Source organism: Lissotriton vulgaris, chromosome 4_1 (assembly GCF_964263255.1).
Source record: "Lissotriton vulgaris chromosome 4_1, aLisVul1.2, whole genome shotgun sequence".
In the NCBI taxonomy this organism is placed as follows: Eukaryota; Metazoa; Chordata; class Amphibia; order Caudata; family Salamandridae; genus Lissotriton; species Lissotriton vulgaris.
Genome location: NC_141691.1, coordinates 1,560,521,049 through 1,560,539,116, shown reverse-complemented (window position 1 = coordinate 1,560,539,116; position 18,068 = coordinate 1,560,521,049). Strand labels below are relative to the sequence as shown.

Here is an 18,068-nt window from a genome sequence, read left to right as displayed (position 1 = left end):
TAAAAAGCTATTGGGTCAATTGGGATATGAGATGGTGATATGCACTACTTTAAATGCTCCTATTCGAGGTGTGGCCATTTTGAAAAAGGGACAATTATGTGTAGAAGTGATTAAATCTGCGGTGGTCAACGGGGGCCGTTGGGCAATTACCCAATTGCAGTTGGAAAATCGTAAATATGTCTTTTGTGCTATTTATGGGCCTAATACCTATGACCCACATATTTTTGATTGGTTAAATATGGAACTACTTGCATGGGAGGGGGAACTTATTTTAATGGGGGATTTTAATTGTGTGTTAGACTATGATCAGGAACATACAAAGAGGTATATTTAGACGTATGCGTAAAACTAGGGCGGCACTCTTAGAATTAGCAAGGATACACAATGTTAAAGACGTATGGAGAAATTTGTTTCCCGATATACTTATTACTCCCCACCTCAAACGGTGCTCACGAATAGATCTGGCTTGGGCTTTGGATTACATTATTGATACAGGACACATGGAGATCTTCCCAAGGATTTCATCCGATCATAGTCCTATACTTCTCATATTTAATATTGTTCAAAGGGTACCGGAACTCACTCTTCACGGTCCCTAGATATTTGTTAGACTCAGTATTTGTAACTAAGCTTAAGGAACATATTAAAGAATTTATTGAAATTAATATTAATACTGCTAATCTCCTATCAGTTTGGGATGCTTGTAAAGCTTCTATTAGGGGAGTTGCGCAGCAATATGTATTGAAACAACTTTATGCGCAAGAAAGAGACTAAGGCTATCCAAGCTAATATTTCATTACTTGAGAAACAACTGGATTACAGACTTAGAGCTGATGAGATGAACACGCAAAGCATAGCTAAATTAGAAACTAAACTTGTAATTCAGCGTTCAACTCTTAAAAGCTCTCTTAGGGAGAAAAACACTCAGAAAATTATCAAATATAAATTATCTCAATATGAATGTGGGGATACAGTTGGGAAGCTTTTGGCCTATAAAGTTGCAGATGATCGTGCAACAACCCTAGTTAAAGCTATTAAGGGTCCCCATAATATTCTATATACTCAATCAGCACAAATTCTGGGACAATATGTCTCATACTATGAAAATGTATATACCCCCGAGATCAGATGCATTTAAGTTCAGATACAATCCTATATTAATAAGAAATTGCCTGTAGGAACATACTTGGAACAGACATGTATTGACCAATTGGAGGAGGAGGTTACATTAACAGAGCTTTGTCTCGCTGTTACCTCTCTTCCATCTAATAAAGCGTCTGGCGAGGATACACTTCCCATAGTTATACAAAACTTGCGCAGATGAAATTCTACCACTGCTCTGTTTGGTCATTAATTCAATTGGTGCTACTGGTAAGGCCCCCGATTCATGGAAGACAGCTAAAATGATGTTCTTAAAAAAAAAATTTAAACTCCTGTGGAGTGTGGGTCTTACAGACCTATATCTCTGATAAATACCGACGCTAAGGTTTATTCTAAACTCTTAGCAATGCGATTAGCTCCTCTTATGCCCCAATTGGTAAATGATCAACAGCACGGCTTTGTTGTTGGGAGGGACACCACCACACATATCAACATGGCTATTACTGCTTTCGATGTGGCTACAACTAATCTCACCCCACTCGATATGATACAAGGCGTTCGACCGAGTGGGTTGGGATTATATGTGGGGAGTCCTAAGGCAATTTGGTTTCAGAGGGCGTTTGAGAAATATACAGGCATTATATAAGGATCCTAATGCTAAAATTAGCTATGCCGGGGCACTCCCCAACATTTTCAATTCTGCGGGGGACACGGCAGGGATGCCCGCTATCACCCCTGCTTTTCACTATCTCCATGGAGCCACTTATTAATGCTTTGGAAGCTCAAACCAAGATTGCCCCTATTTTGCACGAAGGTAAAACTCTAAAAATTACCGCATATGCGAATGATTTAGCTACTTATACCACCAATGTTGTGGATGCATTAATAGGGATAACTGCAGAAGCAAAAAATGTGGGACTATCTCAGGCTATAAATTAAATATAAATAAAACACAAGTTATTATGAATTATCAGGCCAACCTACCAATGTAAGGACTCTGCCAATCTGCAGTATATCTAGGGGTACAGATATCATCTAAAATTGCTGATATATGATCCTTTATTAAGAGAAGTGACCAATCTTTTGAAAAAATGGCACAAGATCCCATTAAACCTCATAGGTCGTATGAATCTGATCAAGATGAACATTCTGCCGAAGTTTTTATATTTGTTCCGTTCCATACCTTGCCGCGTTAATAACTTATTCTTTAAAAAATTTGATGGCATTCTAAGTAGTTTCATTTGGGGCTATAAGAAGGCTCGAAGGACTATGACAATATTAAAACTCCAATCTGAAATGGGAGGTCTGTACTTCCCTGATTTCAGAGCTTATTTATTTTTTTTGCTTCTTTCTTAGGCCGGCTTCGTAGCCTATTTGCCGCTAACAATCAATATTTTTTTCATCAATTCATGCTCGGTGGTCACTCAAAACAATTCCTGGCAAAAGTACAAGACCCAAATTACTCCAAACGTGTAAAATTTAAGACTGCGAGAGATGTAGTATTTATATGGAAACAGATGTTGACTAAGTGCAATACTTTGTTTTACCACAATGAGCTGCCAATATGGGACATCCCTGGGCTTCCAGTTATTTTTAGAGATAAAATTGGTCGAGAATGGGCTAACTATGGTATTGAGACATTAGGAGATCTGTATGGTATCGATGGTTTTCTACAATTTGCAACTTTAGTATAAATTGCCTGAAAAAATGATATAAATACATTCAAATTAAGGACTACTTAATACGTAAAATGAATTCGATAGAAATTACCAGTTCAGATATATGGACTTGTTTTTATTCTGTGCATAGAAAATCATTAATCAGCTTGGGATACAAGTGTCTCAGTCAAAATAGCTCTGACGAAGCCCCTATATTGGCACTAAAATGGACTGTTGGCTTAGGATCTAACGTGACAACCCAAAATATTTCTGCTGCCTTAGTCAATATCAGCAAAGCCGTTCAGTCTTCCAGTTTGAAACTCCAATCGAATAGGACGATTAGTCAACTTTACTACACTCCCCTAAAAATGTCAAAATGGGCACAAAATGACTTCAATAATGATCGTACTAAATGTCCTAAATGCAATCTGGTGGCAGCAGACCTCATACATATGATTTATTTGTGCCCATCACTAGCTAAATATTGGTTGGAAATAGAAAATATTTTAACCCAAAATCAACAGATACATTTTCCATTAAATGCAGCTGCGGTACTATTGTCCATATACCCGGTTAGCTCAATCTATAAAGATTTGCTAAATATTACATTGGCTTGTGTTAGACTGGTGATTGCTAGGGCTTGGATTTCTCAGAACCCTCCTCATACAACCGAATGGTGGACATTGGTTTATGAAATTTACACTATAGAAGGTGCTATTACCAGGAATAGAGGAATTAAAGCTAAAACAAAGTTTGCTAAGATATGGGGTAATTTTTTGCAAGGCCAGTAATGATTTGGATCATGGATGTTCTGTTTATGATGTTATTAATTATAAGTGATTTGTCCTGACTAGGAATTAATTCTCTTATTTTTGTCTGTGTTTTTTCATAATATGAACTTGCACCAAATTGAATTCGATTTATTTTTCTGATTCTGTGTTTGGATATGTTAATCTCCTTGAGTTGCTTGTCAAATATTTTTTTTTTAAAATAAAATAAAAGATTCATTGGCTTTATCAGTGTGCCATGTTAATATACAAAGCCGGAAAATAGGCTTTGTAGTTCGGCCTTTAACAAGCAGAGAGGCGGAGGGTAGACCACCATATGCCCTCCCCGAAGTATCAATGTCATAACAAGGAAGAGTTCCGCAGCGCACAGAACTAAGAAATAGAAGGTAGACTGTTTCTTAATCTTACAGAACCAATTTAAGGTCCAGAGTACGGACGTCACGTGACTTCTGCCAAGCTTTGGTGGAAAGCAATCCTTTATGGCAGAGGAAACCTTGCACATGTAATAGTGTCATGCTTGATCATCCCCTTCCCTTCACCATAGTCATAACTTCATCCCATAAGTGGTCTAGACCTATAAGCAAACATCTGGCAGGTACAATTTTCATGAAGAATGATTTTCTGCAAGAAACCGTCCAGCACGTAACAAAATCTAAAATTAATTGAAGACCTGTGCCTCTTACCATTGCTCTATCCCTGAAAGACCACACTACCCCTTACATAAAGAGTTTCACAAAGTAACATTCATATTGGCAAAGTTGGGGCTGTTTTATTTAAGAGATGTCTATTTTCCCCCATCATATGACTTCTGAGGGGAGTAACCCTTACATCTCATAAAAAATTATCACCCCTCAGAATGATGGAGTAAGGTGCCCTGGAAGAACTATGTGCAGATGGGAAAAAATGAAAAAATCCTATGCAAGATTAAGTTTTGTTGTGCATTTAGATCTGCTGCACAAGGCTCAATACTTTCATAGCTTTCTCCGAGACCATCAGAATGGCAGATATCCATGCAAGGATAAACAAAAAGGTGGATTAGAGATATTAAACGAGGTAGAATATTTAAGGTGCTGTGTAAGCAACAACCTCACTTGGCTTTCCTTTTGGTGCATTCTTAAACGTGTTTAAGTACAAATTTAATAAAATACTAGACAGGAACCTTTCACTTCTCTCTCTCATACAACATAACAGCAATTATTCACCCATCCATGTGGGGGAAAAACAGATTGCATTTTTTAATCTGTTAAATCCACAATACTGTTAAAATGTGCTTGTTACGTGCTATGCACCGAATATCACAGCCTCTAGTTCCTCCTGATTATTTTGATTGCCCACAAGCAAAAAAATAAAATAGACCAAGAGATTGGCATAGAGTATCAGATCCTACTGCAGCCACAGCAATTTACCAATAGAGCTAAATACATTACCCCATAAAATATACATTCAAATATACCTATTAAACAAATTTCAGGTTGCAGTGGTGCCACAAACACAGTTAGGGTATAAAATCTAGATAGCTATACAATGCATGGGGTAAGGGACAAAGACATGGTCTCTAAAGGGCCATTATTCTTCGCCCATAACCGTATTACGATGCTTTCTCATGCCTGAAAAGAAAGGATTTTACTAAGTGACAGTTGAACTGTGGCTCATCAATATACAGTTTAGGATATACAGACTAGATAAGTTATATAATGCATAGGATAACGAAAAAGGACATAGAACACAAGCTTTAAAGTGATGTTGTGCTTCACCACTAGCCATGTGTTAATGCTCTCATACTTGAATAAAAATTACAACACATGACAGTTAAGCTGTGGGTCATCTGGGGCGAGACATTTTAGTATAGCAGTTCTAGAGGTACAACTGCCTCGTGCATTAAGTAAATTCTTTAGCAGTTGGTGACGGTGTAGACTTGGCGCTGGGCAGATGCATATTAAGTTATTGTTATATTGGATTTATATCGCGCCAATCACCTGCAGGTCTCTAGGCGAGTGGAAATCGATGGAGTTCATACAATAACTACATACAACATAGAGAAAAAATGCACCACCCAGCTTACACTATACCCACACCCTTCCAAATAGCAATGTTTTTAAGGATTTCCTGAATCGCAGGAGGTTCACCTCACTGCGTAGTCACTCAGGTAGCTTATTCCACAAATTGGGGAGCAAAACAGAGAAGGCTCTCCCTCCTTTGGTCACCAATTTGTACCAAGGGCAGATCAGCAACTGAGAGCCAGAAGATCTGAGTGTTCTTTTTGGGCTGTACACTCTCAAACGATCTTTGATGTAGTCGGGTGCATGGCCATAAATTGCCTTATGGGCTGTGCAAAGGCTCTTAAACTCTACCCTCTCTTTTATAGGGAGCCAATGTAGGCTCGGTAACAAGGGAGAGGATTTGGTCCTTCTGGGGAGTCTAAAAATCAGACGCGCCGCGTCATTCATCAAAACCTGCAACCTATTGGTTAAAGATTTGGGAAGCCCCAGATAAAGGGAATTCCCATAATCCATTCTGGATATTATGGTCGCCGCTACAACTGTACGCAGCATACACTGAGAAAGGACAGGGGCTAGCTTACGTAGCTGCCTAATGATGTTTGTGCAGCTTCCAATGACAGAGGAGATTTGGCTACACATTGATAGATCACTGTCCAGTTTAATCTCCAGGCTCTTTACATTTGCACTCGGTTTTGGAGTTAAGCCTAACTCTTGTGGCCAGTAGAGATCGCTCCAAGGTGAGGTGGTAGATGGAATTACCAATACCTCGGTTTTATCCGAGTTGATCTTTAGTAGGTTTTCAGTCATCCACCCGACCGTATACCTCAGGATGTTCTGCACTTGGAGCTGCGCGGCCTTGGTGTTATCGATACTCAGCACAAGCGGAGTATCGTCCGCGTAGTTGAAAACTCTAAAGCCCATATTAACCAGAGATGCAATCAGGGGTTGAAGATATAGATTAAACAGTAGCGGGGACAGTGCGGAGCCCTGAGGCACCCCACACTCTAAAGTCCCCACATCTGAAATCATATCCCCCAGCTGTATCCTTCCTAAGAGAAAGGATTTCAGCCAGTTGAGAGCCACGCTCCTAATCCCGAAATCACGTAATCTCTCCAAGAGCAGGGCATGGCTGACAGTATCGAACGCCGCTGACAGATCTAAAAGAATCAGGGCGCTCTGTTTCTTAATGTCAGCCATGCCTCTTAAATCATCCAGCACCGACAACATCACCAACTCGGTGCTATGATGGCTCGAAACCCCGCCTGTCGCTCGTGGAGTAAGCGGTGAGACTCCACATGGAGAGAAGGATTTCAGGACATGCTGCTCCAAAATCTTGGAGAGAAAGGGCAGCTGGGAGATTGGTCTATGATTCTTCAAGACCATGGGATCCGCGCCGGACTTCAACAGGGGCTTGACTCTTGCTTCCTTAAATTCTGCAGGTAGATACCCCATTGCTAATGATCTGTTGAGGAGAGAAATAATACGTTCTTCCAGGGTGGGACGTGCCACACGAAATATACTAGGAGGGCAGGGGTCAGCTGGGGAGCCAGATTTAGTCCTGCCCATCAATTGCTCCAAACTCAACACGTCTATTTCTGGAAACTCCTCAATGGTGCAGTCAGTAACTTTATGGGGATCAAGGTGTGTTACAGGCTTATTCACCTTGGTGTTTTTTATTTCCAAGAGGATATTCTCCACTTTTTCTAAGAAAAAGTAAAGTCCTGTATTAGAGATCTACAAAGACTGCATGACTTGGGCCCGATACCTCTAGCTTGGCAGGTGTGCATTAGTTAGCAGCATAACAAATCATATTGTTAACTACTTTGTATTTAGATAAGTAGAGAAAGACCGACCCGGATATGTTGCTGGTTGAAGTTTTGTATTAGTTTGCAAGACCATCCATGCATGGGCTTGCTTGCTTAGCCTGGCTTTGCCCTCCATTAATGAATGCTGCTTTCCCACCTTCTTAAGTATTTGATGAAAAGAAGAAAATGGTAGGTTCCGCTGTCAAAGGTCTACTGTCTTGGTGAGCTTTAAAGAAGATTGTAGATAGTTTGTGTACGCTGAATGGGGATAGAATTGTAGTGCCTTCCAGAGCGCATTGTTAATCTGGGGTCCTCGGTTACACCAGACTTTGTACCAGGTTTTCTTGGTCATGTATCTTTTGTGTAGACACTGCTGCTGGAGCCCAAATTCTAACCAAACATGTGCCGGTGAGGAGTTACAGGGTAAGAAGAATATAGTTTTGTAAAACCTTGTTTGAAGGCTGTCCAGGATCGCCGCCTGTTTCCCATGCTGAATTTCACTTTCGTAGGCTATAGTCAGTAGAAGTTTTGCTTGAATTACAGCCAAAAGTGAAGTGAACAATGGGCCTTTTAGACGCTTAGATATTAAGCAGAAAGCCAATATTAGGCAATCTCCCTTTTTCAGTATGGTCTCATTCTGCTTATGAAGCGTTAATCGAATGTCCATTTTATCCCTAGGTATTTGTAACTGCTAGCCACTTCCAGTTTTATGTTGTTAATTCTGAATGATTTTTATTTGAGGATGCGACAGCTTACGATCATGGCTTTAGGTTTTGTTGCGTTTATTTCTAAGAAGTTCGCTTCAGCGAAGTTCCCCAGTTTATTGATGGCTCTTTGCAGGCCAATTCTTGTTCGACTTAGGAGCTCTATATCATCAGTGTAGGATAGGTGTGAAATAGGCAGTGTGCCAAAGTGTGGAGGATGCGAGTTGGTCTCATCTAGCCTTGGCGATAGGTCAGCCATGAAGAGGTTGAACAAATGAGGCACTAGGACACAGTATTGCTTTAGGCCCTCACTTGTATAGATTTTCCTGGTAAGCCTCTTTCCATCAGCTATTTTAACTTGCATCCACATGTTGGTATACAGCTGCATTATTTGATCTTGCATCCACATGTTGGTATATAGCTGCACTATAGGTCTCAGAGTTGAGCAGTCAATATTAAATCCTGGAAAAAGTTGTAGGGTTGAAACTCCGATACAGTATAAGAGTAATCACAGACAATTTCAATGTTGAATCACAGCTCTTTTACAAAATAAAAGAGCTTTGTTTACATGCCAGAAACAAAGTGTAAAAAAAATAAGAACAAAGAAAACCAAAAGTTTCTAGCACCCTGTAGGCGGAGGTACAAGGTATAATTGTTTGATAGTTCATGTACTTCATAGAAGAAGCTTATGCCCTGGTGGTTGAGATGACTCGAACTTTTTTCTGGCTTCAAACAGGCCCAGGTCCTGGACGTCTCTAATGCAGAGACAATCAACCGAGTATTAAGTCTACTTTTGGGACCGAGTATTAGTTTGGTTATGAATTTTATTTTTGAAAAATGAAATTGCTGTGGGAAAATTACTTTCAATGCTGAATTACGAGGGCATAACTGGACATATAAACTAAAATTAAAATAAAAATCTGCTAATTTCATAAAGGTCAGAAAATTCCAGGGTTCTATAGATGGCAATCAAGCTTTACAGACTTTCCTCGTACAAATTTTAAGTTGTTTTTAGGCCTGGCAGACCTTTTAGCTATTTAAGACCAGAGGCTGCGGAATTTAATAAAATATCTACTTGTACATGGAACAGGCTGCTTCATAAATCTACCGGTTATGTTAAAAAAAAAAAAAAAAACACGAACATTAAAAACTTGCCGCTTTGGTTTCAAGTAATGCGGGCAAAAATTAGGGCAGTAATATCAATATATAAGAGCTCTGATTATAGCCTTTCTGATTAGGACACAGCTCATGCATTAGTAGGGTTTGAATACTAGCAATTCCCTTATTTTGCCACCTTTCTGCAGATCTACATACAGTGGCTGGAGTTGAGGTAAGCAATCATTCTAGGGTGTAAATACCCTTTTGAATTCTACGTAACCACCAACTTCCATGTTTTAGGGGTTTTCAGCAGCTCTAATCTTTTCCCATATTGAGAATGGTAGGAAACCTATTCCTGACAGTGGCAGAATGGGAGGATAAGTGAACTTGTGAAAGCTCAACATATTTTTGCATGAGCAAATCTGAACATGCCGGTTCAGATTTGCTAATGCTAACTCACAGTTCACAAATATTTTCTAGGAGTATGATTTCCTTGCCTACTTCTGTAAATTCTTGTAAATTCACAAGTCGTAAATCTGCACTAATGTACCATGGGTACACTTGTGACTTTCTTGAAGAATTGGGCCCCTAATTAGATCTAGGGTAACCAAGACCAGTTGTTTTTATTACAATGAGCGACAGCATTCTGCTCTTTCACGAGTAGCATATCGGCAAACCAAGTAGTTTTGCTCAGCATCAGGAACACTGTGGCAATGTGTGATTTTTTAGACCAAAAATATTTTTGCTCTTTTGTTTGTTATAATAGTTACGGCCCGGCAGCTTACACACCAATAAAGTTTTACAAAAACTGTCAAGACACACACTGACAAAAGCAAACAGCTGACCACAATTAGCTTTGCCTATGCTGGTTTGTTTTCATGTTTCCTATAACCTTGTGGAAACTGGTTACACCAATTTTCCATTATGATACCTTTTTGTAAACACCAGCATGCATTAACACATTTTACTAAATGAATCGTCAAAGAAATAGTGCCTAAAATTTCACAATAGTTTAGGGTTGGTTAAACAGCAGCTGTTCAAAGTTAGGAGAAAATGCCATGGGCTATATGTTCTACCTGCTAAAAGGTGAACGTAGACTACGAATCAACAAGCAATGGTTGGTTTTCAGACATCCAGTCAAGATTTGACTATAGGTGCAATTCTGGGAACAAACTTTGGATTTCCAAGTGTTGGCTGCATTGGATATTAAGGAATGGCAATGTTAACCCAGCTACACACAGAACATAGGCAGTTGACAATCCAAAACTTAAGACACACTAGTAAATGAGTGACGGTGGCAAGACGCAAGTGACAGCGCAAATCTGACCCGGCACCAAGAAAAAGTGAAGGGGCAAATCTGACCAAGTACAACAAATGCCCTGACATACGGTGACCATTCTTGGAAAAAAAACTGGGAGTTTGCTTCCACTGACATAGTAGTCATTTCCAACATATCACTACGGCCATCTGATGCCTTGGCCTGTAAGTTTCTTGTAACCGGTTTGTTTTCATCCATCAAAGCAGTAGCCCATTATTCATGCACCACGTAACTCACTAATCCATCCCATCTGCCGATCCAATGCTTGCTCATTCTCACTACCAACTACCCATCCTTGCACTTTTACGCAAAAAAGAGTAGGGCCTACATGCAAGGTTTGTTTTAAACCGACATGATCACTTAATTTGTATCATACTGACGGGTTTTTCTAGGTCTTAGAAAGAATCCGTTCACACAAGTGCAAGGCTGGCCAGCCAGTGAAACCATCAATAGCAGCCTGCAAAAGCAGTGGAAAATCAAATCACTCCTCTACCAAAATTCTAGTGTTGCAGAGGTATGCGAGGGGTGATAACTGGCAAGTGGGGTTAAGTCAGGGGTGTGGGTTAAGAATGATAGAGCAAGAGGAGCAGAGGTAGAAAATATGATATAGAAGGAAAGCATGACGTTTAAGCAAGCAGGAGGTGATTAGGAGTGATAGAAGGCAGATACATTGACAAACGTAGTTTGAGAACACAAGAGGCAGGAAAAAAAAGTGTGAACAGGTGGGAAAGGTACAATAAAACTGAATAGGAGAGATAGACGAGTATAAAGAGTGAAGTCAGGAGGGGGGAAAACAATTGTGGAATAGCAGAAAGAGGGGTAATAGGTAAGGTAAACAGGCATGTACGAACAGAGACACAGAAGGACAGGGATAACAACATATGAAATGCGGAGGATAAAGAAAGGAAAGCATGCCATTGACTAAACAGAGGGAAGCAAAAGCTTCAAAAACGTTAAAGCTATTTAAATTCAAACTGAAACGTGAATATACTAAGAAGAAAAAAAAACACTTTACACACTAGTAATCCCAAGCGATGTACTGCTATTGATCAAGACTTCATATTTGGTGCTACGTAGACTGTTCATCACAAACAAAAAGTCTATGTATTCGTGGTCTGTAAGCAGAGGAGACAATGTTTAGTCTAGATTAGGTAATATGAACTATAATTACAGTCAACTTTAGTACTATGTCATACATGACAATTCCAGCAACTAAACCATTACCCTAAATGACGACACACACTTCTGTGGCTATTCAGTCTTTAACCCTAAATTAGAAAGTAATCCACGCTACATTGGAAACTCGAAATTCATGAGGAAGCTATTCTTTACTGACAAGGATTCCGTTCTCTAGTATCACTAAACCTTTGCTAAATTAGGGTCTCCTATTGTGCCCTTCTGCTGAGACCCCCAAATCCATACATATTCTTAATATCCAGCCCCACTAGACAGGCGTGTTTGAGGCAAGCACATCTGCAAAAAACAGTTTAATACATACATGTGTACTAAAACGTAGTATTGGGTTTGCAACTAGGAAAGCAACTGATGCATTTCACAGCTGCAGGAGAACTATCCAAGCCAATCGATCATGGGTTAGTTTTTGTTCGGTATAAAGATAATGGTGGACGTAGTGCTTGTAATTAGAGTACTTAAAAGTGGGAGTACTGTGGAGTTGGGGATAAAGTTGATTATTTAGCAAGCAGCAGGTACAAAGTCGAGCAAACTAATATTATTCAGTGACTTTTTAAAGTTTATCCAATTATAAATTTAACAGTTATAGAAAAATGGCCACAGCCGTTTAACGCTCCTGGTAGTAAATAGCCACTAAACTCAAACTCCAACTAAAATAGAGCAATGCTTTAATAAGAGTACCAGATATTGTTAATAAGTTATATTTAAAGGAGAACATTGTACGGATAAGCAAGCAGTTGTGCAGCTTTACAAAAAACGGTATTGTTGCAAAACATTACCCTACTTATCCAATGGTGCCAACTCACCTGATTTGTCTGGCTACTTAGGTATGGCTCATACTCATCGTCATTTACTGCATCCTTAGGATGCATGGAACCATTCTGCACTGAAACTGAAAAGCATATATCAGTTACGCTCAAATACAAACAGTATTGTGAAATTACTGTTTCTTACAATTAGTCAGTTACTAATTTTCTGCAGTGGTTTAACTAGAATTAGTAAACCGTATTCTTTTCTAATAAGGATCATAAAAAACAAATTACGTTTTGGTAATGTGTGTTAACAGAGGGGAAAACAATAAAAATATGTCTGTTATAAATGTACATAATGTGTGTACGAAAAACCTTTAAACATTAGCTTTCATTTCTAAATGACATTTGAGACATCACAAAATAGTCACTTTTTATATGTGCTACACATTAATTTCTCCCAATGCTGAGAGCCCACCAGAAACACTCACTTGGCATAATGTCACAATGTAGGAGTGGGCCACAGACTTGATTTTTCCTGTAATCGCAGGAAAAAACTAAAAAGAAAAATAAATAAATTGTAAGTTCAGTTCTGTGTAGTGGGCAAGCATAAGCTCGTCAGGAACAAAGCTATGACCTCACACCTACAGTGAGCCATACGCAAACGATTGAGAGAACACAGACTTCGAGTGGACATACTGCTACAGTTCCCACTGTCTGCCAAATACTTATTCAATATTCACCACAGGGTATTAAACAGCCACCCTCGCACACAGACAACGTCTAAGAAACTCCACGACCAGCCAAGATTTATATTGCTCCAGTCTTCAAAGAGAATATGTGTACGACTGTTGCCTACAGTAAAACATAAAATCAGTGTTTCAATAAGTTCTTCACATTTAATATTTAAGGCTTTTTTCTGGAATGTATGTACCACTGCTGACTCAATACACGATGCGCTGCAGATTTTATTTGTCGAAATTTAACACCAGAACACATCTCTAGAATGGTACATGAGAAAGGTTAAATATCATTTCAAGTAGCTATGTAGCAATCACAGTGAACTTAGCTTGAGGTGAATGTTTGAAACACATATGGGCTCAAGATCACCTTGTTCTGAGATATAGTCCCAAGCAGAAAATACACTCCTTTTCTTTAGGAGTATATGAAACATTTCCCATAAAACAAAACTCACTGATTGGTAGTACATTGTGGAGCGTGTCTAAGGGATGGGAGGAGTGCATATGACACCTTTCTAGCCAAATATAAAGCAAATTAAACCAGAGTTGTATGTACCACAGCGGACACAGAGCATTGATGCATTCCTTCTACGCGAATGAACAGTTTTAATAGGAAGTAACGCAGACTAAGTGACGAACAAGCAGGTTCAGAAAAGTGCACAAGGAATCAGAAAACAAGAGTCTCGACATACTTCCCAAATATGTGGATTTTAAAAAACACAAACTGTTCAATTCCATGGACTTGCCTTACTGTACTTTAATCAAAAGCGTTAGAGCAATCAAATAGAAGTAAACAAACGCCAGGTAGCAATGTATGAAAATGCCAATGAGACAGGCGTAGTCAATTGTCTGATTTTTATGCACACTTTACTAACGGTTGGGCCAGAGAACATCGTTCATTTTCAGGAATAACCAAGTAGCTTTGAGACCGGGAAAGGAGGTGTGGGTAAACAATTAAAATCTGGCGAAAATCCATTTGTTATCCGTGGCCGAGTGGAAACCACAACTTTTGGGAATAACAATTTTCAATCATAATTAAACACAGCTGCCAAGGACCCGGGAAACTTGGCAGCTACGACTGCTTGAAAACCCCTTCACATATTTTTAAAGGTTACAGTAGATCAACACAGAGATGACAACACTCATGGGTCATATTACAAACCCATAAATAAATACACAGACACTCAACTATTAAAATTGCAAGTAAAGTGACAAAATATCATACGGTTGTAAAATTACCTTAGCAGAGCTTACCTTTGTTTCCCTGTTGTCCTTTAGGCCTCTGTGAAAGCATACAAAATAAAAAAGAGAGAAAAGGATAACATCAAGTCAAAAATGTTTGCTGGGAGATGGCAAAAATGAATACCCCTCTGCGGAAAATACCTCCATCCCCAAATACTGGCAAAATGCTCTGGCAATAATCCACCCTCCCTCCTCAGATGTACACAGTAAACAACATTCCCCCACGCAAGAGGCTCAGCAGCCCAGGCCCTCCTCCCAACGTATCACTCGGGGGAGGCCGCTGCCGGCTCACCGGTTACCTGTTCCACGCTGGTGGCAGACATGCTTCCCGGGCTCAGAGGCCCGGGGCAGGGGGGGGGGGGGGGGGGGGGGCCGGCCGGCTCTGCCTCGCGGGGGGCGTGCTGCGGTCTGTGGCTGCCCTAGATCCAGACGTCCGGGAACTGCGGACACTCCTTTTGCCGCTGGGGCCCCCTCACTCTCTACGGCTTCGCCTGCCCCCTCCCCACTCTCCTCCACAATGGCGGACGGTACGAACGATTCCACTTCCGCTCCTGTGCCGCCTGACCTTCCGACGCTGACGTCAATGGCGACCCGGTCTCCTGTCACATGATCCGGAAGTAACGACGAGACGGAGACGGGTCCGTAGCGGAAGTGGGCACGGCTTGTTGGGAGATGTCACCGTAAACCCCACCCCGAGGCTCCACACATTGTATAGTTTGGCACGATAACTGTTCATTATTGGCTAGCAGGGGCATACTTGAAGAAATGAAACTCCGCCCCCTACAACTTTACATTTGCTGTAAGGCGGGCCCGCGCCCCCTTTCGTTGCATGACATGCACTGAAGGGAGGGAATATCAGCTTGCAAAGTTTATTGCGCCGGGTGCAAACATGTCGTTTGTTGCCAGCTTTCTGGTACCACTCAACTGTTGACTTCCCTGGCAGCCATGACACACATCAAGCTGTGTAGCGTCGCCATGGGTTAGTTTGTGTCTGGGGAAAAACATTTTTTTTAGATTAAGTTCAGTAATTGTATCTCTACAAACGGTTTGTGAAAATTATCATTTGTGTTGCATTCCAAAATGTTTCAATGATACCATGAATACAGAGATATGGTTAAGTGGAGGTTTATTATTAAACACCTCATCCTCAGTTACCAGGGAGCAACTGACTGACGAGAACCTTCATTTATGAAACGTTCCAAGGAACTTGTACAAACAGGAAGACATTGGAAACGCCACACATCTCCATTCTTAAAACAAAAGCAAATACTTTACAGTCTAAGCAATCATAAAATTACATATAAAAATCTTCATGCAAAGGATTACCAGTAAATGAAAAGTTAAACACAAATTCACATACCGTATATGTTTACTTTACATAGTATTTCAGATATCCAGGTAAAAAAAAAATTCGAGTACTAATCCTCAGATGAGAATTGGCCGGATCACCTAAATGATCAGCTACACTTTGAATTTTTTTTTAGAATGGTAACACGGTTCAAATTCCAAATGTTTCCATTTTCTAATTTTACAGAATTACTAAAACATTTAATGACATGCATAGGGGCAGTATATTTAGACCAAGATAAAGCTACTACAGGAGCTTTTACCCTCACCATATCACATATATTGACAGAAATGTATTTGACTCTTTTTCTTTCATCATAATTTAATTTGTTTTTTAATTGCAGTTTTTCCTCTCTACGTCTCCATGGACCAATGCCATTATTTTTAACACCTTTACCCCAAGCCATCCAACCAGTGCATAAACTTGTATTTGGAGTTCTACCTTTAAACAATTCAAAAGGTGTCTTGTGTGTAGACATGTGCGGAGAGAATCTATGAGCCAAAATACATTTCTGTAATTCTTCCTTCCAATTCAAAGCATTTACTCTTGAGAGCTGAATATTTTCCTTTATTACTCTATTAAATCTCTCTACAGCTCCATTTGATTCAGGATGATAAACCAAGGATCTTTTGTGCACAATACCACAAGATAACAAAAATTCTGACATCATAACAGAACAAAACTGTGGTCCATTATCTGATAAAAGTGTTTCCGGAAATCCTTCTCTCATAAATATATCTTTAAAAAAATACATTACACACAAAGATGTGACCTCTGAAACAGAAGATATCTAAACCCATCTAGAATATAAATCAATTAAAACAATGAGTTCGGGAGTACGATGTTCACCACTAAGAGGACTCACAATGTCAATGGCAATATCTTCCCATGGTTCATTAGGTAGATTACGACATAGCATGGGAGGAGTACGAGGAGTGAGAATTTTATCACTTAGTCTGCATTGTAAACATTCTCTCACTTCACGTTCAATTTCAAGATCCATTCCAGGCCACCAAAATGAAGTTCTAAGTCTTTCTTTGGTTTTCACAATGCCTAAATGACCCTGATGAGCTTCTTTAACCAGTCTTATTCTAAGTGAATCTGCAGGAATTAATTTAGTACCTCCAAACAAAATATCATTCTCAACAGATAATTCATCCGCCACTAAGTGCCTCACTTTACACAAAGATTTATCAAAATAGGATTTGTTTAAAATCATATCAATGACTTTACTGATTTCACTATCGTTTTTAAAGACCATTCTTCCACTCTTCTTCATGTATGACCCCTGAGGTCACTTCACACACACTAACTTCATCCTCAAAAACTTCTTCCTCAAACTTTTCTTCAGTAACATCACAAACCAAACTTGAAAAACAATCTGCAGTCATGTTATCAACACCAGGGATATGTTCAACAGTAAAACTGAAATCTTGCAAACCAATGACCCATTTCCTTATCCGCGAGGAAATAAAACCCAAACCTTTCTTTGTAAAAATTTCCTTTAACTGCTTATGATCTGAGCAAACTTTGAAATGCAAACCCCATGGAACATTTAAAAACATTTTAAGAGCCCAAAAAATAGCCAAGGCCTCTTTTTTGATTATTGAATAATTGAACTCTGCACCTCTTAAACTTCTAGATGCACACGCAATCAATTTTTCTTGTCCACATAGATTTTGTTTTAATATGAGCTTGCATCAGTTACAACAAAAGTTTCATCAGTTGGGATAAAAGCTTGTAAATTAGGAGCATTTTCAAGATCTTTTTGAATTTCAACAAATTCATTCTGACAATCATCTGACCAGTTAAATTCCTGATTCTTCCCTAGTAAATTTCTCCTGTTGCTCGATTTACTTGCCAAATGTTTTACACATTTTCCATAATACTCTTCCATTCCTAAGAAGGAAAGTACCTCTTCTTTATTCTTTGGAGATGTTACATTTTGAATGGTATTTACTAAATCTTTTTTAGGAACAACTCCTGAGGCAGATATACAATGTCCCAAATAATTTACCTCATGTACTGAAAATTTGCATTTCTCAAATTTTAAAATAAGACCAGCACTCTCCAATCTCTTTAAGACTGATCTCAGAGTTTTGTAATGTTCTTCTTGATTACTTCCAAAAATAAGTAAATCATCTTGATAACATTTCACAGATTTGATTCCTTTTAAAATTGAAGCCATCACCCTTTGAAAAACCGTCGCGGCAGAAACAAGACCAAACAGCATCTTTTTATATTTAAATGCACCCATGGGTGTGATAAAAGACGTCAGATCTTGAGACTCTTGCGTCAGTTAAATTTGATGATATGCTTGTGTAAG

At 39.4% G+C, this 18,068-nt stretch overlaps 1 protein-coding gene across 4 annotated transcripts in view; it reads right to left on the bottom strand.

The window, feature by feature from the left end:
- The window catches only part of YTHDF3 (YTH N6-methyladenosine RNA binding protein F3), a 35,577-nt gene extending 20,501 nt beyond the window's left edge, over positions 1-15,076 (bottom strand). The window contains exons 1-4 of one of the 4 annotated variants that reach the window (XM_086965801.1): positions 14,694-15,076; positions 14,407-14,434; positions 12,904-12,969; positions 12,470-12,555 (exon numbers count right to left, since the gene is read on the bottom strand). In XM_086965801.1, the coding sequence (XP_086821927.1) occupies positions 12,470-12,555; positions 12,904-12,969; positions 14,407-14,434; positions 14,694-14,717 (204 nt within the window). In that variant the 5' untranslated portion in view covers positions 14,718-15,076. Of the gene's footprint in view, positions 1-12,469; positions 12,556-12,903; positions 12,970-14,391; positions 14,435-14,686 lie in introns of all 4 variants that reach the window. The other 3 variants (XM_086965804.1, XM_086965803.1, XM_086965802.1) reach the window with 3 other exon arrangements.
- Between the last annotated feature and the right edge of the window lie 2,992 nt (positions 15,077-18,068).